Below are 20,851 nucleotides of genomic sequence, written 5' to 3' on the forward strand. Positions count from 1 at the left end.
GTGGTCTAAAGGAATGGACATATCTCTAGCAGGAAAGAAAACTGAGATTCTGAATCATGACTTAAAGCAAATAAATAGAATAAATTGAAATTAATACTTATATAGAACAATTTTAAGGACATCCCTTTCCCCTATGGTACACAAATCCATGTTCTTTTATTTTAAAATAATTTTTGATTGATTATGAATGTTATACAGTTATAAAAGCTTCTTGTTTGAGACTTGGCATATTTTAACAGTAAATCCACAACTCAGTTATAAAAAATTTTAATGTTTTGGTATTTTTATTTCTAGTTATTTCTCTCTCTATATATATATATATATATATATATATATATATATATATATATATATATATATATTTGTTACATGTATCTATTGATATTTATGTAATCACTGATTCTCTGCCTTGTTTTCCACAAAGCACTTGGGATGACCAACAATGAACATTTATTATTGATCTACATGTCAGAGTACGATCCTTGTCTCACTGACACATATTCAGATTCATTACATTAGATTAGGCCTGAGTTCAATGAGTTTCTTTGCAAACTCTGTGATATAGATCCACGTGACCAAAATGGAGGAGTAGTATGCCCTCTTTTCTGTATCAGTCCTATAACTCAGGGGCTACCACACTGCAGCCCTGGAATCAAATCCAGCTTTCACCGTTTTTGTAAACACAGTTTTACTGGAACACAGACACCATTTGTTTTTGCATTGTCCACAGCTGCTTTTGTTCTACAGCAACAAGTTGCAACAGAATGACTGCAACTGAGGCCGTAGGCCTGCAAAGCCTAGAACACTTACAGAAAGGGTTTGCTGACCACTCCCCACCCCCTAATCTAATTCACAGAAGAAAAATACTGTGCACGTGTCCAGCTGTTCCCTCCTCCACACTCATCTTCACCTACTCAGGTTTTTATGGTCGTCTTGTGAGTTTCCAAAGCACTAGGTCCCCATTGAATCATGAGAGGTTTAGGGACACTCAAGTTTTTTGTTTTGCATTTTGCTTTATTTATCCTCAGTTGCAAGGTGGTATCTTTAAGCTGCTAAGGGGTAAGAAAGATAGTAGGTAAAGGCAGTGTAGTGTAATGGAAACAATTTTGATTTGGGCAATAATCTAGGAGAGCCTATCAAGTGTATCCAGGTTCTCACTGTGAGTATTTGAGGACAGATACTTCTAACCTCAGCAACCTCAAGGGTGCTCTATTGGCTCTACCTGTCAGCAGCTGTCTGAAGTCTGTGTTTCAGACCATGTTCTAAAGTAACTGCCAGTTCTTTAATTAACAACATTGATTCTATAGAAAGAGTACCTCTTCCAATGAGAATGGAGAAAGCCACAAGAGGTTCTCTCCCTGGCAGTGAGAAAAAGCCGAGTAATCACAAACAATGACTTATTCTTGAGCTCATTCTAGAGCAAACGTAGCAAGGTAGCCAGGTGAACCAGAACCAAAGTGCTGACTAGCCCTCTGAGGAGAGATGGGACACAGAACGATCTCACCATTGGCAGAGTGTGGGAGGAAGAGGTAACTACCATAAAAGAGGCTAAGAATGAAACAGCTAAAACCTTCACACATTTTTAAAGTATGAGGAGGGCATAGCATTATCATAACTAGAAGCCACAGATGAAAGGGGAGCCTGAACTGACGGCGAGCCCTTCTCCATGTGGACCCACCCAGTGCTCATGAGAAAGGATGAAGACGGAACAGGAGACGGGAGAGGGCCCCTTGGTGGCACACACATGTAAGGGGGGCAGCACTAAACCCCACTCACTTCTCTGGACCCTTCTCTCCAAGGAAGGAGAGCCTTGAGCCCCTAAAGGGGGCAGGAAATGCTTTACCTATCAGAACCAAGACAAAGATCCATCCTTCCAACAGGTTTCACTCTAACCTCAAGCTCCACGTGCCCCAGACACCTCTCCTCTCTTCCTCCGGACACCTCCCCAAACTCCCTAACAGAACAGTGCTGGGATTTGCACAGTGTGCACACCACAAACTCTGGGGTTCGTCGTGACTCCTTCTATCTGACCTTCATTCCTGAAAGTGAAATTTGTTCTTCCTAAATATTTCTCAGACCTAAAAAGGAGAGCCCTTAATTCCCACTGTTATGCTTTAGTTCAAGCCCTCGTCATCCTCCCCAAGAATATTAAAATAGCTTCCTAATTAACACCAGCATCTTTATTCTCTTTGCCTTCCCCTCATACCACACTGATCAATTTCTGCCCCTTCTTAAAATTCTTCAAAGTCTCCATATTCTACAAGACAAAGCCCGAAGTCCTCAGCACAGCAGAAAGCACACCCTCCTATCTTTCCAAATGCATGTCCTTCCAGGGCCCATCCTAAACCCCATGCCCCAGTGACCCTGAAGGAGCGGCCATCATACCAGCATCCTGTAGCCTTTCCCACCGCAGTGTCATCTGTGGACAGTGGCGCATCCTAGTATGTTCTCCCCCCGTTTCTACCTGGTAAATGCACCTTCACCTTTTAAGATTCAGTTTAAGCATCTGATCTGTGAAATCATCCCACATGCCTCCCCTGCCCTAAAAAGCTGCCCTCTCATGTCCATTAAGCTGTGAGCCTACAGAGCAGAGGTGCTTGGTGGCCTGGGACTTCCCACCAGGAACTCCAGCCCCGAGGGCACAGCAGATGTTCAGTGTGTCTGCGGACTACATTTTAAGTCTGAAATGAAGATGCAGACATGACAACTTTCCCCACATCTCCGTTTCAATAAATGATTAAATGTTCAAGTGATTACCAATGGGATACAACCCAGTTCTCCAATTTCAGATGAAACATGTTCTTTTGTTTCTATTTAAGAGTTCTAAAGGGGATTTTAGGGAAAGCGAGCTGGATTCTCTCATTCCGTTTAGAGGAAAGCCTAATAAAAGCTTTTCTAGGTGGTTTTTGCCATCATGGCCGTCAGTAAAGTTGATGTGTTTTTACCACGGCATCGCTGGGATTCCGCGGCGAGCATCTTTTACTCACTGCTGTAAACACACTTGTATCTAGGTCTCACCCATTCATGAGTAACTCCTGAAGGGTATGTGTTCAGTGATAGCATTCCCGAGTCCAAACACAGGCTATGCTTTAGAGAAAAAAACGATGTGGTGATGATCACCATTTGATTTCCACGGTTGCGTATTTGTTTCAACAAATTTGAAAACATTTCCCAAGGGATTTTAAAGAAAGTCACCAAGTATGTTTAACAAAACAACATATGGAATGCTAATTTTGTTGTGATGCTATACTCTAATACAGCAAGAAACAGATTTTTAGTAAAATCAGCAGATTTGCAAACACTAATTAAGAAACACTGAAAACTATCAAGGTCAATTTAAAAATTTATTTGAAAACAAATATTCCTAGTCTTGTCAGTTCTACCAATTTCCCACTAGGGATTCACTGCACATCAGCAAACTTTTACCATGCAAGTTTTGCAATTAAGGTAAATAAATAAAGGTTTACATTCAATTTTCAATACAGAGCCAAACAGTGAAGTTTGGAGGGTTGCATGAAAATCACCAACTTGTCTCTATCAGTATAATGTCTCCTTAGGGGTTTAAGATCATTGGGGTACAGGATTTCCACTTGAGATACATCACTTCTCAGGAAGTTCCCAGGAGCTCTGTTCTTGCCGTTAGGGTGTATGCCCGACACCGTTAACTGTGTGAGAGCGATTCTGCCTTGTGTGGAAAGAGGAGCCCTTACAAACTAGTTTTCAAAGTTACACAAGTTATACTGCAATGCTGCCCTCTGCCCTGATGCCATTCCTTTTCCTGTCTGTCCATTGGCCATGTCATTGATTCTGAGGTCACTCTACCCCAAAAGTAGGGGGATTATATGTACGTATGTATGTATGACATGTGCATGTGTATACATATACGTGTGTGTGTGTGTGCACGCACGCGCGTGCGTGTCACTTTCCAAATGCTCACATTTTCAATCAGTGGGTACCGCCTAAGTACTCACATGATCAACCTTGCAATGAGCTTAGGGCTACTCCTCTGTTACAGTTAACTCCATGCATGAAGGATGGGGGATGTATTATATTTGCACTCTCTAAGAACAGATCCACCAGTAACATCACTATGTTTTAAACAGGATAGCTTATAACCAACTACCATTTTACCTAAGATCCGAGACCAACAACTGAAAAGAAGCTGATTTGAATCCAAGTAGCAAAGATTAAAAAACATTCTATTACATATCCAAAGACCAAGTCTTTTTGTACTTGACAGTTTGACATATTATCATTTTGTCTCTTTACGTTTTGTCTTATTTCAGAAATGACTTAAAGTAGTTTTGTATAAAATGAGTGTGAGACTGGCTGAAGTTCTGAAACCTGTCAAACGGAATTTTGCCTTGTGTTCCTATTGTCTTCCTTTTGATGAAATTGGATGTTAAGTAACATATTTAAATGTTCAGACCCCCAGCGCTGGGCTGCCCAGACAAATACCAGAAAGCCTTAAGATAAAGATGTAAAAGTATGAGAAGCAAAAGCAAAAGTATGTCAGAGTAAACGTTATGAAGATTAGTCAAAGTTGTCAGCTAATTCCTTGAGGAACACTATCTCCTAAACAAACGCACCTCGTCTCATCCCTCTTTCTTTCATTTCCCTTTACTATTTATGATAAAAATGAGGAGAATCTGAGGCTATGGGGTGGGAAGGGCAATCTTAACCATAAGTGACTCTATCAGATGTGATTTACTCTTTTGTCTAGGGTTTTTGCCCACAGTTTCAGAGAGCATAGCAACTGAGACACAAGACTTTGAAAGTTTTAAAACATTACTTATTGCTAAGTCTAAAACACTCAAACACCACAGCACAGTGACTGCCAAATCTAAATGAGAGTTTGTGGGATTTTTTAAAGTTTTTCTTCAGGGGAACATTTCAGCTCTATGGAGAGGCGTGATACATAAGAAGATGGAGCATCTGGCTGGAGACCAATTTGCCTATAAGCCCAAACCAAGTGGACCCATATGGATAGCTTTTATAAAATCATAAATGGTCAAGCTGAAGAGAACACTAGGCTCAGACTGCTTTACGGCAGCAGTAATTAAACCTGACTCACTGCACTCAGGGGGTTACTGCAAATCTGACTAAACCTAAAGAATTTTCAAATAATCTAATTAATCCCTTATTTATTCATGTTGATCCACAGTGTTTTTTTGTTTCTCTGCTTTTAATTGGATGTTTAAAACTTCACACTATTCAGCCACTTTGTTTAAATGCCCACGGACAACTTACACATACTTCTTTCAGGAGAGAGAAAAGAAACATTAATGAGGCAGATATTAAAGTTCCAGAGACAGAATGGAAATAGGAAAATGAAAGACTAGAGTTAATGCACTTTTTTTACTCTGACAAAATAGACATAACATAAAATATACCATTGTAACCATTTTAAGTATACAATTGCATTAAGCACATTTACAATCTTGTCCAATCATCACCACTATTTCCACATTCTTTTTAGCTTCCTAAACAGAAACTCTGTACCCAGTAAACAATAACTGTACCCATTAAATAATAAATCTCCACTCTCCTTTTACCCCTGGTAACTTCTATTCTACTTTCTTTCTCTATGAATTCCCTATTCTAGGCACTTCATACAATATTTGTCATTTTGTGTCTGGCTTACTTCACTAATTTTGTTTTCAAAATTCATCCATATTATAGCATGTATCAGAATGTCATTCCTCTTCATGGCCCAATAATATTTCATTGTATATACCATTTTATTCAGACATTCAACTGTGTAATGGACACTTGTGTTGTTTCTATCTTTATCTTTTAGCTATCTTGAAAAATGCTGTGATGACCATTGGTGTACAAGAATCAGTTTGAGTATTTGCCTTCAATTCTTTGGGCTATATACTTAGGAGTGGAATTACTGGATCATATTATAATTCTATGTTTAACTTTTTGAATAATTGCTAAACTGTTTTTCCATAGCAGCTATACTATTTTACATTCCCACATTGCATGAGGGTTCCAGTTTCTCCATGTTTGCTAACACTTGTTTTCTGTTTTTTTTGTTTATTTGTAATCGCCATCCTAATGGGTGTGGGTTAGTATCTCATTGTGGTTTTGATTTGGGTTTCTCTAATGACTTAAAATGTTCAGCATATTGTCCTCTGCTCATTGACCATTTATATATCTTCTTCAAAGAAATGTTTATTCAAATCTTTTTACCCATTTTTTGAATTGGGTTGTTTGTTATTGAGTTATAGTAGTTCTTTATGTATTCTGGATATCAATCTCTTACCAGATGTATGACTTTCAAATATATTCTCCCATTCTTTGGGCTGTCTTTTCACTTTTTTGATAGAGTTTTTTGGTGTCTAGAAGTTTTTTGTTTGTTTGTTTGTCTTAACTTTAATGAAGTCCATTTTATCTGTTTTTTATTTTTCTCCCTGTACTTTTGGAATTATATCCAAGAAATCATTGCCAAATCCAGTTATAAAGATTTTCCCCTATTTTTTATAAGACTTTGATAGTTTTAGTTCTCACATTTAGGATTTTGATCCACTTTGAGTGAATTTTTGTATATAATATAAGGTAAAGGTCCAACCTCATCCTTTTGCATGTGGCTATCCAGCACTTTTGTTGATAAGACTGTCCACCAGAGAATGATCTTGGCACCTTTGTGAAAATCAATTGATCACATATGTGAGGATTGATTTCCTGGCTCTCTGTTCTATTCCATTGGTCTATGTGTCTACCCTTATGCTGGTACCACACTGTTTTGATTACTACAGCTCTGTAGTAAATTTTGAGATTGGTAAGGGTGAGCCCTCCAACTTTTTATCCCTTTTCAAGGTAATTTTGGTTACTCAGAGTCCATTGAGAATGGGGATTTTATTTCTGCAAACAATGCCATTGGGATTTTGATAGGGATTACACTGAATCTATAGATCACTGTGAGTAATACTGTCATCTTAACAATGCCGTCTTCCTAGCAGTGAACACAGTATGTCTTTGCAATTATTGTTTTCTTAATTTCTTTCACTGTATTTTTAATTTGTTTTTACAAACAATTAATTGGCATTTATTCTATGCCAGAAATCATTCCAAGTGCTTTCCAAGTGTTATTTTATCTAATCCTCTTAACAATCTGATGAAGTACTATTTTAACTCCATTTTATGAATAAAGAAACTGAAGCACAAAGAGCTTAAATAACTTGCCCAACGTCACACAGCTGGTTGAACTGGGGTTTAAACCCAGGCAGTCTGGATCCAGAATCCATGTGCCTATCATACTATACTCCTTTCATGCACTCTTTTGTTCAAGCATTTACACAACACCTGTCAGTTCTGCAGAAGCAGGCCCTGAAATAAGTTAGTGTGCAAGTGATTTATTAAGGAAGCACTCCCGGGAAAAGCCCGTTAAGGAAGTAAGGAAAGCAGGATAGGGAAGTGGAAGAAGCCAAACGGGGTTTAACTTCAGGTGAGGTCCCTGCTCAGCCTGGTCCTGTGAGAGTTTTGGAGTGTGCATGTCCAGTGCAAAGCAAGGGAGCTGGGCTTTTGTACTGATGGAAGCTTCCAGATAATTCTAACTCGCCACAGGTCTGAGATAAGTGCCTATAGTGGTTCAAGTTTAGACTTCCGAAGAAAGTTATAAGTTCAACTTGGTAGAAACAAAGTATACAGAAGCTGGAGGATGGATACACAAAGATAGAAAAGTGATTCCAAGGGGATCCGGGTAGAGCACCAACAGAACCTGTGGTGGAAGCATAGTTACTGAACATTTGAGGAAGCGAGACAAATGACACGAATACACTTGACTTCAGACTTCATGTGTTGGTAGCAAAGCCAAGACCTGTATACTTTATATAGAGTAAACAGTGGTAGATACTATGGGGGCAAATAAATTGCTAAGAAATTGGAGAGAAGAGACTGTACAACTACTGTTTTATGCCCTGGCTGAAGGAATCTTAAAGATCACTAAAGAAGTACATTGGACCCGCTGCTCAACAACACTGTACTTCCAAATGTAATGAGTTCCCCAAAAAGCGTTAGAAATGCAACATCTCAGGCCCCACCCCAGGCCCACTGAATCAGACCTTCAGGGATGGGGTCCAGCGGTCTGTTCTAAAAACCCTGCAGGTGACCGATGCATGCTCTAGTTGGAGAGACACTGCTCTGTCACCACCTGGACGACAGCCCCGTGGAAGCTCAACTGAACGTGCATGAGGCCACCTGTGACCCTGCTTCCTGTCCAGCCCCACACTCTCCTACTCCGACTTAGTGATTAATAGCAGGAATGAAAGTGAAACTCGGACTAGATAAAGGGACAGTCATATGGCGAGCAGCCTTGGTGACCAACAAGCTGGAGGCTCAGGTAATGCAGAGTTCCATGAGGCCAATTCAGTGAGAACAAAATGACAGAAGAGAACAATTGTACTGCTCAGAGGGAGGGCCTGGACCACCATGGGAGCCATCCTCCCCATCCATCTCCTGGAAGCTCTTGCTCTTCCTCCTTCCTTGGGGCCTGGGCCAGGTCTGGAAGCTCACAAATCCCCACACTTCCTCAGAAATGGCAGGCTAATGGTTTATACCAGCCGACGGCGAGGCTAGGCTGCACCACTACAGCTTGGAATCATAAATATTGTCTAGAAGACCAGACAAGTCCTACAGACAAATGGCTTAGAAGTGACTGAATACATAATACAGAAAAGTATGCTTTAGGAAAAATCAGCATAGCTTAGTGGGACAGGATATGCAGAAAGGGGTCATGGAAATGTGATTTTGGGCACAGGCATCCTAGTTCAGGATGAGGAACCACTAGGCCTGGGGGTGAAATGAATGGAGCCTGAGCTTAAGGTAAGGTCTCTGGTAAGCTGTGCATAATGAATGACAGAAAAGAGATTCTGGTAGAAGAGAAATCTCATAGGAGGCTTGGAAGTAGAACTCTGGAAAGGTAGAAAAATATACAAGAAATTCTGGAGATAAAATTGACAAGTATCTGGCTAAGGAAAGACAAGGGAACATTGTCCGGCAAACTGCAGATATCAATAGATATGATACACTTCTATAAAAGTGTGATTTGTTTTTTTAGCTGAAACAGAAAACTCATTCTTGCCCACAAAGCAACAATCATTAAAATGATCCCCACCGCAAAACATAGTTCAGAGAAGCTGCAATCACACAAATGCTGTTTAACTTTCATATTTATCCCAGAAGAGTTCCGAAACATGGACAAGCTAAATGATTCCAGGTGTCTTTAAGACAAATGCACACGGTCAAACTTTTAGCTTCAACTTACAAATGCGCATACATTCATTCCCTCAAAAAGTTGGCAGGTTATAAATCAACAAAATACTAATTGACATGCCACTAAACTCTCCAGATCTGTAGTTAGGATAGATTAAGGAAACCATTCACTCTCAGAGTTATTGTCTTATTATCAGCTCATCATAAAAAGTTAACATTTACATAGTTTTTATAATTTAATAATAATAGCAAATATTTATTGAGTGCTTACTTTGTGCCAAGCACTAATGCTGTTTACATGCCTTATACTATTTATTTCTGATACACAGAAAATTAAATGAATTGCCTGAGCTTACACAGCTTTTAAATAGTGAAGCCAAGGTTTAAATCCACATCTGCAGACTCAAGAGATAGAGCAGAAAGCACTGAACAGTATCTCTTCGTGCATTATCTCTTCCACTTTAATCCTCTTCAAAATCCTTTGTGGTAGTCATTATTATCACCATTTTACAGGGGAGGAATATGAGAACCAGAGAAGTTAAGTGTCAAGCTCAACATGAGTCCACCAGGAAGAGCTAACCTGAGTTGTCTGAGACCCAGGGCAGTGCTGCTCCACTACCTGGTACGAGGGTTGCTCTGATTGGGGCATTTTCAGTATTTCCCAAACATGTCAATATTTCTGGGAAAGGAAGCATAACATTTGAAATACAGCATAGCTGAGAGCACTAGAGGTGCGCGTGTGCGCGTGCGCGCGTGCGCGCGCGCGCACACACACACACACACACACAATGTGGCAGCTTAGTAAAGGTGATAGTGGTGTGGGAAGTGTCTAAAGGATCAGCTAATGATACGTCAGTCTGTGTGTGTGTGTGTGTGTATATATATATATATATATATATATATATATATATATATATACATAAATAAATATCTGTTTCCATAAAGGAATGAGAGTGATCACATGGACTAGCAGTGATTTCTGGAAATCCATGGAAGAATTACCATCTGTTAGTGTAAAACATAATCATCTTGATAAAGAAAACAGTGAGAATTTACAATGCTAGCACACAAGGGCTGCGTCGTCCAACCTCGGCTTTCTAGGGCTATTCTTTATGATGCAACAGCTCAGGGACCACATCAATCTAGACAACAATCACATAAATTCTGCTAACCAAATATAGACCTGTCATGTTATCTAAATGCTATTTTTCTAAAAGAATTATTCCTCTTCGTTAATTCCTAGTTATTCCCTAACTTGTGGCCATACCCCCAATTCATCTCTCCCCTTCTTTCAGGCACCAATATTCATTCTGACTAGAGGAAGTCCATATAGCAGGACAGAGGTCAACTCAGAAACACTGTGAGGTATTCTTTTAAACTGGAACACAAGCCCAAAGGCAATTATTACCTATCCAGTTACTGCCACGAATTCTTGCTGCCACTGTGAACATGGTCTGTCAATACTGTTTCAAACAAAGCACATTCTAGAAGGGAATTGTCTTCTGCTCACAGCACAAGCAGAGATCATTCATAGCCACCCTTCAGGGAAATGGCCAGAAGCATCTCAAGCCCTGAATATGGAATGACAGATGTGAGCTCAGCCAGGTACAAAGCCGGCAATCAGAGCCGCAGTCTCATATAAACAGAAATCAGCATTTCCCAAATCCTGTGATTAGGTCAGGAAATCTCAAATCCCTGAACCAATTGATTAATACAACTATGATGGTTCAGGAAACACAGCAGGGGGGTGGCTGGAAGTGGCTGCGCGAGAGGCTGTACTTAAAGCATAATTGGCCCTTTTTCTTCCGTGCCTTTGGGGAAAGTGTGATGGAAGACGTTACCCAGATAGTAGCGTCTGTGTTTGGGCAAAGTTCTGGGTTATCATTCATGTATCCTTCTCCCACTTTGATCTTTGTCAGGCTGACAAAGAAAATGAGAGGAGCCAGCCAGGCAAGCCCCCACACATGGTAACGTGCCGGATGGAGCCGGGCGAGCGGTCCCATCCGGCCTCGCAGGCCGCACCAGGCGCTGCGTGATCCAGCGGCAGTGGGAGCCCAGGTGTGGGGCTGGCCCAGGCTCCGCGCAGCCGCAGCCATGCGCTGATTTAAGCATCGGGGAACTCATGAAAAGCATGCAACATGAACGTCAGTCAGGAAATGGTTCCAAATTAGAAAAAGAAAGAGGAATGGAGGGCAGAGGGGCCTCTTTTGCCACAGTAATAAAAGCAACTTCCTCTTCTCCCTAATTTCAGAACCACAGAGTAGAATTCTCTCCAGATGACATTTCTTACAGGTCGCAGGCTGCACTAAGCCACGCCTGCCTGTCCCCTTCCATGTACTCAGCACAGTTGCACAGAAACAGATGTTACTGCTGCGCTGTTACGGGAAAGTGTCCGTGTGACATGGGAGCGGCCCTCTAGAGCCTCTCAGGGACAATCCTCAAGTGCCTCAGAGATGCTTTTGTTCTCTAGATAATCGGAATCCTTCCCGTTTGATCCTTCAAGTCTCCCAGATCATGTAATCACGTTTAATGATTCCGACGAACCTATGACTGAGCGGAAAGTGCCCTGTCACAGCCTGCAGCCCTGGTGTGCCACCGGCCTGTGGAGGCTCCTTTATTGCAGCCTCTCAGTTGTTCCCAGGCTGGCTGGCTGAGCAGCTTCCTGGGCTGGGGCAGTATTATTCACTGTCTTACCCGTGTTCTCAGCTGACTGGTACATGTCTGTATGTGGCACTCATCCTACCACACTGTCATCATCCCAATTTATGTTTGTCTCCCCAACTAGACTGTTACTTCTCGTGGACAGAAAGCATGTCTGCTCCCGCCCTGCCCCCACGGAGCCCAGCACGCATGGCACTGCTCTGGGGCATATTCTTTGAAGGAACGCATGTACTGCAGCATGAATTATCAATATTGGCTATAACCTAGCACTATATATTTACTTCTCTTTCTGCCATAGGTTGTATATTTCCTCGTGATTTAACTAAGCCACTTCTCTGTTTACAAACCTTGTAAGATAGTTTAAATATGTTTTAAAGTTAGATGCGAGTATACATTAAATATGTCTACGAATGGGGGAGGGGGGCTTCTGTGTGAAGGGTGAAAAAGATAACTATTGCATTGTTCTGTACACCTGAAACTAACAATACAAAATTTAAAAAATATGTCTATGAAGTGATAGTATTTCTGATAGCATTCAGCCTGGAAACCCAATGTTTTCCGAGGGAAAACTCACAGAACTTTATATTCTGCAGAAACTGAGTTGTCTTTTACACCAGAAAGCAGGTTTTCAGTGCAAAGGCGGGAACACCCGCTAAGGACTGAACCAGGGCTGGCCAGGAGCTGGGGCAGGGGGCTGTGCAGAGAGGGGATTGGAGGGCAGGAGAGTCGTGCTCCACAAAAACCAAAGTGGCCCAAGGAGACAATCAGGAGGCGTCCTATGGGCACCCATTAGCTAAAGAGCATGCCCACTAGAGTGCAGAGGGCCTGAGAACTGCTCAGTGAGGGCTGGCGAGCAACGAGTCACTGCGAAAACAGGACACTGCAGCCTGATGAAGGATGGAGCAGGCTGCCCTGGGGCGGGGGCGGGACAACGACGACAACACAGAAGAGATAAGAAAAAGAAAGTGAAAAAGGGAGGAAAAGATAAAGCAAGAAGGGAAAGTGCTCCGATAAGACTTTCTAGCCAGATCAGGAGAGCTCTGTAATGTAGTAAATGGGTCCTGAAGAAGAAAAAACAAGGTGAAATACATGTGAACTTTGCAAAGCATCCAGAGCACCTTGCGAGACAGCAAAAGAGAGCATGAGAGTAACAGACAGAGACAAGAACAATGACTATTGGGGCTGCAGGAAGCTTCTAAGTGAACTGAAATTGGGGGCCAAAGAAAAATAGATTCGTATACTTGTTTTTTAATATTCAAATAATCACTTAATAAATGTAGTTAATGTTTTCTCCGTAGGGTATGATTACATGGTCCTCAAATAAATCTTTGTTGGTTATAAGTCTCAGGATATGACTTATCTGTAAGGAAATTGTTATTATAACAACTGCCCCAACGTGAGGGTAGTAACAACTGTCTTCCACCCAAGCAGGAAAAAATCGTTCTTAATTGGATCTGCCTCTGTCCCTGCCTTCTTGTCTGAGAAGGGAACAAAGAGGTGGAATGGAGCAGCATCTGTACTAGAAAGCACCCAACCTCTTGAAAGTCTAAGTCTTTAAGAGAAGATGAAGTCTGGAATATCAGGGATACTTAGTACCACTGGCAATACGTATGATGATACAAACACTTCCTCCTTATAGAAAGAAATACAACCAATAGAGAAGAGACTATATAAGACATTGATATCCCAAAAAAGTACTGGGAAACCCAAAGTCAAAGATAAGACCCAGGAGGCTAATTTAATTCAATTAACATGCCTCTTTATCAGGTGTTAGAGTCACTATTATAACTAGCAATTTATGATTGTGGATAGTCATCCTGAACTATTGTGTGTAAAGACTCCCAACTCTTCCCTCACTTCCAGCATTTAGCCCTTGTAATCTATCTTCTGTGACAAAGTCAGAGTAATTGGGTTTAACTAACAGTTAGTAATTGGGTTTAATTAACAGTTAGTAATTGGGTTTAACTGTTAGTTAAACCCAACTGTGCCATCTGCTGCTTAAAATCCTCTCCTCGTTGCTTCCCAGTACCTACAGAATGAATTCTGATCTGCTTTGGATGGCACTGAATATTCCTCAGACTCTGACCCCAATCTGCTTTTCCACTTTATCTTCTTCCACTTTCCTACTCGCTCATCCTTTTCTTCCACTAGTCTAGACCATTCAACATTCCATTGACAACTATGTGTGTTGAGATGTTCATACTGCCTCTTTGTGCTATCCCCACATGTGTAATGCACTTTCCACAACTAACACACCAAAACTCCACTTATCTTTCAAGGCCCTGCTCAGATGTCTTTTTTTCAATGAACCTTTCCATATTCTTCTGAGTCACAATAATTGTTCTTGCCTCTACATCTAAATCACACTCTGTTAATGCCAAACTGAATAACCATTAGAAACTGACATATGAAAATCGTGTGTACAAATTCCCAGCTGGGTGACCCAGTCCTTAGACAGAGGTACTATCACCATCTTTGTGTTTACTTCCTGAACAAGTTTCAGCCAATGCTTGCATTACTTTAATGCTCGTTCCAATTTCATAAATTGTGATTCATAAATCACAATTTAAATCAGTGATCCTTCCAAGGCTTCTTAGTGATTAGTCTTAGTTATCACACAGATGGCTCTATTTTTAGCATGCAGTGTTTTCTATCTATAACTTATTAATCAAATCTATAGAAAGTCTAGATCATTAGACCAAATATCAAGTGAAAGTCCAAACAATAAAGTGACAATGGATGTCATTTTCACAGAGGGTACCATCCATGTCATTAATTAAATGAAACAATTTCTCCACAGAACATCATACCATGGCAAGCACAGAAGTACCCAAAATGATTTGGCATGTATCACATAGGACCTAGATCATTAACTATGTGTTTACATGTAGAAATAAATGTCTCCTGTTTCACTGCACACTCAAACATCATCATCACAATAATGTACTAAAAAAAGTATTCAATAATGTGTCAAATGATGGCAAGATTGGAAAACATTATTTATATTTCAATTGTCTTGTGAGCTATCAAATTTTCAAAGCTGATAGAAACTATACAAGATATAACTTCTTTAGGTGTTCAGCTATTAAACTGAAAATAGCCTAACAACCCACAATAAGTTTTACTAACAACTCAAATCAATTACTTTATATTTGTTTACATCTATACACAGAAATATAAAATATGATTCTTCCCTTCAATAAGCTGATTTGGAGAACTAAAATTAACACTTGTGAAAAAGTAAAGACCATAAGACAATATAAAACTAAGGTCACTAAATTAGAAGGTTTGTTTTAGAAAGATGTAAAAAACCTAGTTAAGATTAGAAAGGTGAGTTGATGCAATGATGAAAATAAAATTTCCATCTGTAAGTTTTTTTCTAAAAGAAAAATTAGACATGTGCACAAAGCTGCATGTACAAAGCTGTATCTCAGTATAAAATGAAATAAACCTGGTATCCAACAGTGGATTAGTTTACAAATTAAAAGATACCCACAAAGCAAATAATATAAAATGATTAAAAATAACCCTTTCATAGACATGTGTGACTGAAAAGGGATAACCTATCAGAATGAATATTATATATAATGTTGAATAAAACTAATCACACACAAAAAAGTCTATAAAGCTATAGAGAAAGGTTACCTCTGATCCTTGAATTAAGAAAACCATTTATTTCCTTCTTTTGCTTATCTCTATTACCTGCGTTTTATGATAAACATGTATTTCTTATAAAACGAGAAAAATAATCAGTAAAAGCTTTTCTTAGTACCTCAGAGCAATCTGGCATGCAAAGTCAGCATTCTCTTCTTTTTTCTCTGTAGCCAAGAGGTCTAAGGAGGTCAAGTCCATGAAAGAGTTTTGAAATGAATGAAATGCTGTTCTAAAAAGAGAAAACACTAGAAGATGTGGCTATTGTAACTTCTTAAGGAAGGTATGATGGTTAATTTCATGTGTTAACTTTACTGGGCCAGGAGGTACCAGATACGTGTTCAAATGTGAATCTGAGTGTGTCTGTGAGAGTGCTTTTGTATGATACTAACATTTTAATCCACAGACCAATAAAGCAGGTCACCTCCCCAATATGGGTGGCTCTCAGCCAATCAACTCAAGACCTAAATAGAACAAAAAGGCAGAGGAAGTGAGAACTTCTCCTGGCAGACTCAGCTGGTCCTCTCTTGTCCTCAGACTGAAACTTCCACCGCTGGCTCTCCTGGTTCTCAGGACTTCAGACTCAGACCATAGCACTGACTCTCCCGGGTGTGTGTGTGTGTGTGTGTGTGTGTGTGTGTGTGTGTGTGTGTGTACTCACGGGTGCGCGCCCACTGCTTCTGTTTCTTTGGAGAACTCAAACACAGAAGGGATTCTTGCTAAGAAATATGTTTAAAGGTTAATCCTACAGTGCTATGCAGGATGAACTGAAGTTGGGGAAGGCCAGAGGCTAAGCATACAGCCTGAAAGATGCTGCAAAAATTGGGCACAAAGGATGAGGGGATGACCTGGGGTACAGCAAGTGGGAAGGATAGCTTCTGCTGCTCAGAGAATCAACAGGACTGAGTTCTAATTCCACTGAGCAATTATGCCCTAGCAGGCTCTTCCATCTCAAAAGTTTGCTGATCCCTGCCCTAGAGTAAGAAAGTCACTTCCCCTTTCTAAGCCTCTCGTTCTACATCTATTGGGTTGTCGGAAAAGTCATGACATTTTTTCTGTTTTTCATTGCAAAAATGCGTCATGACTTTTCCAACAACCCAATATAAAATGAGCTGTGCAGACCAAAAATCCTCCAGGATCCTTTTCTGTTATATAAACATAAGATCCTATTATCAATAAGAAACAATACTTAGCTGCTTTTATTAAAGCTGTGAATACATTGCCTTAATTTTGTTCTTATACTACATCAAATATTCTATCAGCGCTCAATAAATAATACATTAAAACAAGCTCTTTTGGACATCACGGCTTAATTGTTATACTTGGCAGTCTTTGCATTATCAATTACTTTATTAACTTTACAAACATATAATGGAAAAATAGGCACATTACTTTGAAATAAGCCTGTTGTAATCTAATTCTCTTTCTTAACCATGGGAAATGCCAATTTATGAGAATAATACATTTCATATCAGATAATTTATTTATAATAAAGCATTAAGTAACAGCAGTTAGTGCAGTTTGAGGATGCTGCACAGGGGTTAGGTGAGGTTCCAGCAGACGGGATAGCAATGCCAGTTTGATACATGTACATTCCCTTCCCATAGGTCTGCGTAGATAGCAGTTACCTATATCTGAGCCAATGCTGGCCTAGGAGAAAGGAGCCTTATTACCTATTCCAAATAGAAAGTCAAGAGACACTAGAATGCTGTACTTGAAGATTAACTTCTTGGATGTTCAAATTCATGTGATCCACATTATATATGATTCCTGTTTTATAGATACACATGGCTAAGCCCTTCTGATCAAATTAAGGCAATCTTACAAACAAATCACTGGGCCACAAAAGATGTCATAAGGGTGTGTAGTGACACCCACATTCAGCAAAGGCACCATCAACTGAACTGTACAGTTCTCTGGGTATTTCCCAGTCAGAAGTTGCAAAGAACACACCCATGATTCTTCCATGGCTAGCATACTTAGTTATTCTCTGTGTGCCTATAAAAATCAATAGAAAAAAGAAAGAAAGGAAGAAAAAAGGACAGCACACTAAATCTCTTTTTAGCCTGTTGTCTGATCTCCTAGAACTTGGACACATGGACTAGCTCTTACTTTCATAAAATTCTTTTCCTCTGTCATGGGTTCTTTTTACAACTAAACCTGGATCTAACAGCATTTAATGTCCTGAAGCTTTCAGGTAAAGCCATATTTTACATCATATTTTATTTCTGGTCTTGGCAGTAAACTTGGAATTAGCTATAGTAAGGCCAGATTTCTCATCTAGTCACTCCAGGAAAAAGTAAAAGAGAGAAAGGAAGAAAGAGCCAGAGGCCTGACCAACAAGAACTACATTGAACCAGAGGAGAAGTGTTCCACTAGTGCTTCAATAGGAGAGAAAAAAGAGAGGCTGACATTTCCAGCGCGGGGCTCCACAGTAAACCTTTCGCTGACTTCTATCCAGGAATACCGAATATGTCATGACTCCTTTCACCTCTATGTCCTCAGTTCATGCTATTCATTGAGGTTTATGAGACCTAACCTATTATTTCTAAAGACGGGGGGGGGGAAAAAAGAATTTGCTCCAAAATATCTGATTCTCCATCCCCACCTGCCTTTATTTATAAAACAAGCCATCTAAATCTCTCTGGCTATTTTTCCACAGGCTTGTTTATAACGTGGTAATGATTATGCTAATACCAGCTGGGAATACGTCTCCCTGGACATGCTGTGTGTGTGCTGGGGTGAGGGAGGGCTATATAAGTGCATGGGGAGAACTATTCAATAAAATTATAGTACATGTGTAGCCTCTTTCCATATTTACTAGTTTGTTGTAAGCTTCTCAAATGGGAAATAGACCATGTTTCCTTTACAGAGGGAGAGTTATTGAATAACGAAGACCATGTGTCCTGCTACGTCTTATTTGTCTGAGAAGTCTGAAGCTATTTTCTAAACCAAATTAATAGCAGTATACTAAACTTATTTCCCTAGTGAAAATTCCTGGCTACTAACATTGTAGGAATACGCATCTCACCGGCCCTGAGAGCACAGGTAACCAACCAGTCCGTGATGGCGTCCCAGCGAGGAGAACGCAGCCTACACGGCGTGCAAGGTAAAACGGACACTAATTACATGACACTGTTTACATGAGCAATAAAGTATGACATCACTCTCCCTACAAAGACAAGAGAATGTGAAATTTCAGAAAAGGCAGATAGCTGTTGAAAGTGTACCTTGTCACCACGGTGTGCTTCGGCATAATAAAACGCACGTGGAAGCAGCTCCTTGCAGCGAGCCTGCTGCACGGCGCATTCTCCCTCCGTCTGTCCCGAGGGCTGTGGCGTCTGAAGGAAATGATCTCTCTCGTTTGCTCACACACACTCACTCGCTGCACAGTGAGCTTCAAATAGCATGTCTGAGATGTGCCTGCTGGGTGCTGGGGACACAGAGGCAAGAGGTTGGCAGCAAGGCTCCTGTGGGCCGGGGAAGAAGGAAGTATCTCCTTCCCACAGATAAGAAAATGCAGCTAAACACAGAACCTGTGTGTATGGAAACTGGAGCTTTTTAATTTTTATCCCCCAGAGCCACGCAAACTGTAAATAAAGAGAGTTGAAATTCTGGTAGCAAACTAATATCAAAACGGTTTTCTAATGTGTCTACAACTTATTCCAGACTACAGTACCTCCTCACCAAGTGTGATTCTTGCCACATCAATATAAGGTCATTTTTCTGTTCATACTTGGAAGCAAATAGACTCCTGTTATCACAACAAAATTTTCAATGAATGTTACCAGTTATGGAGGTTTTCTAACCTGCTCATATTTCAAATACAGTGCTTATGTTCCCAATTCAATATATAGACATACATGCTTATTATTAAAATGCACTCTATAAATCCCTATTAGGGAGATTTCAGTTCCATTTGGACGTCACAACTAAAACATTCTATTCATTCCACAGCATGTGCAATCTCTCCAAGTAAAAATTCTTTCTGGTGTTTCTGATGTAAACTGAAAAAATTATAATTCACACATGAAAAATCTTTTTAACAGTTGGAATCAGAAATAGTAAGAATTAAGGGTCCAGTCCAGCAGATAAACTTTTGCAGGTTTCCATCTGAAAGTCATAACATAACCTTTTATTCTGTGTGTCATTGGTACAGAGGCTTTTCAAGGCAGAGTTCTTCAAACTGCAAGATGTTAAACAGATGTACTGTACAGTCTTCAAGGCCTAAACTATGAAGAGTCTGTTTTCAGTCTGTGTGTTGAACCCTTCATTTGTTTTATTCTTTTATCAAGATCTTTGGGTTTGGGTATTTCTTTTGTTAAAATTATTTTGTTGTTTTTATTATTTTTTAAGCTGCATATTTGTCCAGAATCATATTTTAAAACATATTCTTTTTGAACTAAATAAGGAATATTAATTTAAATTTTGCCACTTAAAAACATGTTTGCAGCAGGAAAATCTCTGCTTCCTATAGCAGGTGCTGAAAACCTAATTCCAGATGTTTTGATGTGTAAATAGCAAAGAAGGAATTTGAGAGATGGGTAGAGATGCAAGAAAGAGGAAGGCATAAATAAAAAACAGACCTGTTCAAACTTCAGTTCCCATGGATCTATCATTAAAAGCCCTTTCCCAACATTTTGGCCTTTGGTTTCCATTGATGGGCTTCCATACAGAACCATTTCTCATGTTGCAAATGTCACTTTCCAAAACATGGCAACATTTAATCATTGGCCTAAATGTTCTCCTGGCTATTCATTCCCAACTAACTATTCTATTCTATTCCTATATCGACCAAATTACGTGTGCTCCATTCCAGTTCAATATGCTGAGACTCAGAGCCCTATCTTAGAGATCTCATTTTCCCCATCTTTAACTGCATAGAAGCTTGGAGTTTAATTGTGTCAAGACAGCATGATAACCCAGGTCCTCTAAAGCTTAAATCTCAGTCTGTAGTTGAAAGGCCAGTGTTGCCCCTTTTGTTCTTACCATTTGTTACTTGAAGGGATTTCAGAATATGTAGCTCTAACAGGGCTAAAAGGGTCTTATAAATATTTTCTCCTTATTTAGCTTGATGTTGGCAGAGCCCTGCCATCATTTCAATGAGAGACACATGAGCAGAAAGGCTTTATAATATAGGCAGGCCTTTATAATACGGGCAGCTTCCTTCTAGAATATCCTTTGCTATCAAACTAATCAGCATAAAGGATAATTAAAGCCATGCACAGCTCAGGGCTCCCTCTGACTACTTTAACCACTTCCCCACCAGAGGCACAGAAAGCATGGCCTTGAAGGGAGTCCAGCACAGGGTCAAGGGCAT

General features: G+C 40.1%; 1 protein-coding gene across 4 annotated transcripts in view; it reads right to left on the reverse strand.

Annotated features, from left to right (window-relative positions):
• SUGCT (succinyl-CoA:glutarate-CoA transferase) overlaps nt 1–20,851 on the reverse strand; it is a 798,083-nt gene that overhangs the window by 330,098 nt on the left and 447,134 nt on the right. For 3 of the 4 annotated variants that reach the window (XM_019653840.1, XM_019653838.1, XM_019653836.1), the window contains one exon: nt 18,762–18,964. The exons of the other annotated variant lie outside the window; for it this stretch is intronic. In XM_019653840.1, the coding sequence (XP_019509385.1) occupies nt 18,762–18,964 (203 nt within the window). The remainder of the gene's footprint in view (nt 1–18,761; nt 18,965–20,851) is intronic. 4 annotated transcript variants of the gene reach the window in all.

This window comes from Hipposideros armiger, unplaced genomic scaffold (genome assembly GCF_001890085.2).
Source record: "Hipposideros armiger isolate ML-2016 unplaced genomic scaffold, ASM189008v1 scaffold_208, whole genome shotgun sequence".
NCBI classification, from domain to species: Eukaryota; Metazoa; Chordata; class Mammalia; order Chiroptera; family Hipposideridae; genus Hipposideros; species Hipposideros armiger.